This window comes from Pinus tabuliformis, chromosome 7, assembly GCF_031772625.1.
Source record: "Pinus tabuliformis cultivar Carrire ecotype Pingquan chromosome 7, CPIR1, whole genome shotgun sequence".
NCBI lineage: Eukaryota > Viridiplantae > Streptophyta > Pinopsida > Pinales > Pinaceae > Pinus > Pinus tabuliformis.
The window spans coordinates 286551577-286555724 of NC_142293.1; the positions used below are offsets into that span (position 1 = coordinate 286551577).

The window sequence follows — 4148 nt, forward strand, 5'->3', positions numbered from 1 at the left end:
GGGAAGAACCTATGTTGCCAGGAAACGTGGGTTCGGGGACGGGAACGGGGACGGGGACGGCATTTTTGGAAACAGGGTGCGTTGGTTCGTCGGGTAATATAATAATATTAAATTTTAATAATTATATTTTATAAATTATAAATTTATGATTAAATTATATATATGAAATTTGAATTTGTATATTTTTTCAACTTTAAACAAGAAAAATTTCATGATAATCATTTAAACATGCACATCATTGAACATTCAACATTGACAATGAAATTTCAAAATTTATCACCAAAAAACTGTTCATTGTTTACATATTAACATGAATCATGGTATGGGACAGATTTTGTCACACACAGCTGACTGAGATACACTAGCCAAGTTTCCTACAAACCAGTGTTGCACACATCGCGATCGGGATTTAATCGGCGCCGGGAAAAAAGCGGAAAAAATCGTTAAAATCGGGAAAAAATCGGAAAAAAGCGGGAAAAAATCGTTTGGCACAAAAATATTCATTTTTTTTCAATTTTTTTCAATTTTTTTAATATCTAAACCATCTACAACATAAAATAAATACATTGACACATAAATATGATAAAAAAACTAATATATAAGATGTTTAATATCATTTCTAGCGCTAAAATCACACATAACATTGAATCATGTCCTGAATAGTAAGTCCTGAGTCCCAAGTCCAACTCAGCCTCAAAATATCAACAAAAAATATGATAATGTATCTCATCATGTCATAATGTCATATACAATAAAATGAAAGTCTAATCCTATTGATTTCCTCTGCCCCTCTTGCGAGAAAATGGCACAACTTTCTCTTTCCCTCTAGATGTAGAAGCTGGTGCCTGTGGTGGTGGAAATGGCAGTGGAGTCTGACGTGCTCTAGAAGCTGAAGAACTAGTAGTAGCAGCTACAGGAGGCTGAGGTGGACGGAGACCACGTCCTCTACTGGTGGTAGTGGTAGCCCGGGTAGCCCGGGTAGGCGGTGTCACCTCCTCCTCCTGCTCCTCCAACTCCTCCTGCTCCTGCTCCTGCTCCTGCTCCTGCTCCTCCTCCCCCTCCTCCTCCCCCTCATCCTGCACTAACCAATCCTCAGTGGGATCCATGAGAGGCCTCTCGGTCTCAACCCTCCATTCAGCAGTGGTGTCAATCCCATCCAATGAGATGGCTTCCGTATCAGGTGTCTTCTCTAGTTGTTTCACCCACAATCGAAGATTGTAGTAGACATAGACCATGTCATTAAGTCTATGGGACTCCAACCTGTACAAAGTTCATGAAATAATAAATTAATAATTAATATTATAAAAAAAATATTGTTTAAAACTTTAATGAATTCAAAAATTTATTTGGAAATTTGCAATATTTTAAATGTTTAAGTGTTAACCTATTGCGCTTCTTGTTGTGTATTTTTTCAAATACACTCCAATTGCGCTCACATCCCGAGGAGCTGCATGTTTGGCTGAGGATCCGCACGGCAAGATTTTGCAAAAGGGGTACTCTGCCACCATACATCTTCCACCATGCGTCTACAACAAAATTACAAAGAAAATTTTAAATAAACATAAGAAAAAAATGGAATTTGAAGAAACAATGAAATTTGAAACAAAGTTACAAAGTACATACTACAAACTAAAAAATACCTGGCATTTTAACCGTCCTATCAATGACAGCCATCTCAAAGCCAAATGTGCCAGCTGACAACTTATATTGCTCAATTTGTCTAGAGACCTCCATACGTTCTTCTGAAGTTCTCACCATCTTCTGGACACAGGTTAACAATCCTTCCACGACCTCAACATCAAAATTAAACCCACATGCATAAGAAAATGCAGGGTTCAGGAAAAGGCCAGCAGCATGAATGGGACGATGGAGTGTGTTGTTCCATCGCTCATCAATGACGTTCCATAGAAGGAGTTGTCTCTGGAACCCATCATCTCCCTTGTCATCATAGTAGGACCGAATGGCTTCTTTGGCCCTATCCATGGCTTCATACAAATAGCCCATTGCGGGCTTCTCACCATCAACCAACCGAAGAACCTTTACCAAAGGTTCTGTAACAGCGCACACCTCCTGCACTCCCGCCCAGAAGTCCTCCTGGTATGAAACTAGTCTGCAGACGGCCTCTCCTTCTGGTTTGCGGCTCATTGACGAAGCACGCCACTCCTCTGAAAGAAACATTCTCTTCAAATCCCACATAGAATTCAAGAGGGATTGAAGAGATATGAAACTCGTCGCAAACCGTGTAATGGCGGGGCGCACCAACTCTTTGTTGTTGGTGCATTTTCTCATCAAGCTAAGCACAGATGTGTGATTGTAAATAAATTTTGTGATGCTTTTTGATGAGTCAACAACCTCTTTGACAAAGGGAATTTTCCCAATGTCCTCTAACATCAAATCAATACAATGGGCAGCACAAGGTGTCCAAAATAAAGTAGGATGCCTGTCCATAAGCATTCTACCAGCAGCAACATAATTTGCAGCATTGTCCGTTATGACTTGGACAACATTTTCTGCACCCACCTCCAAAATAAACACATCCAGCAAATCACATAAAGTTTTTGCATCTTTGATTTGATGAGTTGCATCAACAGATTTGATAAACATAGTCCCCAAGGGACAACTAACCAAGAAGTTTATAAGGGTTCTCCCCTTTTGGTCAGTCCAACCATCTGACATAACAGTGCATCCTGTTTGTGCCCATGATGCCCTAAAATCCTCCAATCTTTGGGTGCAGTCACGCTTTTCATCTTGAAGAAGCCGGCCTCTGAAATCATGAAGAGAAGGGAGTTTGTACCCCGGGCCAACACTGGCAATAGCATCAAGAGTAGGTTGGAAAAATGGATTATTCCTTATAATGCTGAAAGGAATATCACTCCAGAGGAGAAATTTTGTCATCAACTTGTCAGCTTTTTCTTTTTCAGTTCTTTTTAGCATTGAACCAATAGTTGGTTGTGAACCAGGTGTGGTTCGAGGAACAAAATATGATGATGCAGCTACCGGATTGACTGACGCTGCAGTAGAACCTGTGCCACTTGGCCCACTTCCTTCAACTGACCTTTTTAGTTGCCTTTTGAGTTCTTCTTTGGCGTCTCTAGTGTGCTCTAATTCTCCCAATGCTCTCATGGCTTTTTGGATAATTTCAGCATTTGTCTTTAGACAGGGCCCCACATCACGTCCAGGGATTTGTGCAAGGTGGAACTTCAACCTGTACACCCCCCCGAATATTTCCTTTCCACACAACTTGCAATACAAGTTTTGTCTATCATTCGGAGTTTTAGGGTCACCATATTCCCAGAAAGGATCCAATTTCCTTGGCATGTTTGTTTTTGAATTTTGAATTTGCAAACCTATGGAAAAATAAGGATTAGGAAATAGGAATTTAGGATTACATAAATGATAATAGTAAATACAAATTACAATTTAGCATTTGCAAAATTACAAGCTAATTATTTCCAAAATCCCAATTTCTAAACCCAAGTTACCCAACCAAATGCCAAAAAACAATGAAAAATCAAAAAAAATAAACAATGTTTAAAGAAAATGAGAAAATAAAAATCAAAAATTGGTTCTCATAGTCATAACAAATAACCCATCCCAAATCAATGAAAAATTTCCAAAAATTCTTTAAAAACAATGAAAAACAAAGTTTTTATAGAACCAAAACAAAAAAAAATTAATCTACATACCTGGTTTATGGACAAATTGGCGATCTTGGCTTGGATTCCTCCTAAAATCGCTTCGATTCGCTCCCACAACCGACGGCAACCCTCTCCCTCTCTTCTTCTCCTTCTCCTCCGCGGCGGACTGCTGAATGAATTAAAAAAAAATCGTTTTTTCCATATAAAACCCCGCTGCCGCGCGCCCTCACGATTTTAAGTGAAAAAATCGCGATTTTATCGAAAAAATCGCGATTTTTTCAAAAAATCGCGATTTTTTCGATAAAAATCGCTATAAAAAAAAGGGGGCGATTTTTTCGATAAAAATCGCGCTTTGAATCGGCGAAATTAAAAAATCGCGATTTTACGATTTAATCGCGATTTTATCGCGATGTGTGCAACACTGCTACAAACTCAGGAGTACGCTCAAAAATCCTAAGGTATTCTGAGTTCTCAAAGACTCAACATTTTAAACTTTATTTTATTGGGCTG

At 39.0% G+C, this 4148-nt stretch overlaps 1 protein-coding gene across 1 annotated transcript; it reads right to left on the reverse strand.

The window, feature by feature from the left end:
• Nucleotides 1-461: 461 nt before the first annotated feature.
• LOC149246990 (uncharacterized) lies at nt 462-1688 on the reverse strand. The gene is made up of 2 exons (XM_089455810.1): nt 1385-1688; nt 462-1260 (listed from the first exon to the last, which is right to left on the reverse strand). Exons 1-2 carry the CDS (start codon nt 1510-1512, stop codon nt 771-773), a joined length of 618 nt encoding a protein of 205 aa, XP_089311936.1. The 5' UTR covers nt 1513-1688; the 3' UTR covers nt 462-770.
• Nucleotides 1689-4148: the final 2460 nt, after the last annotated feature.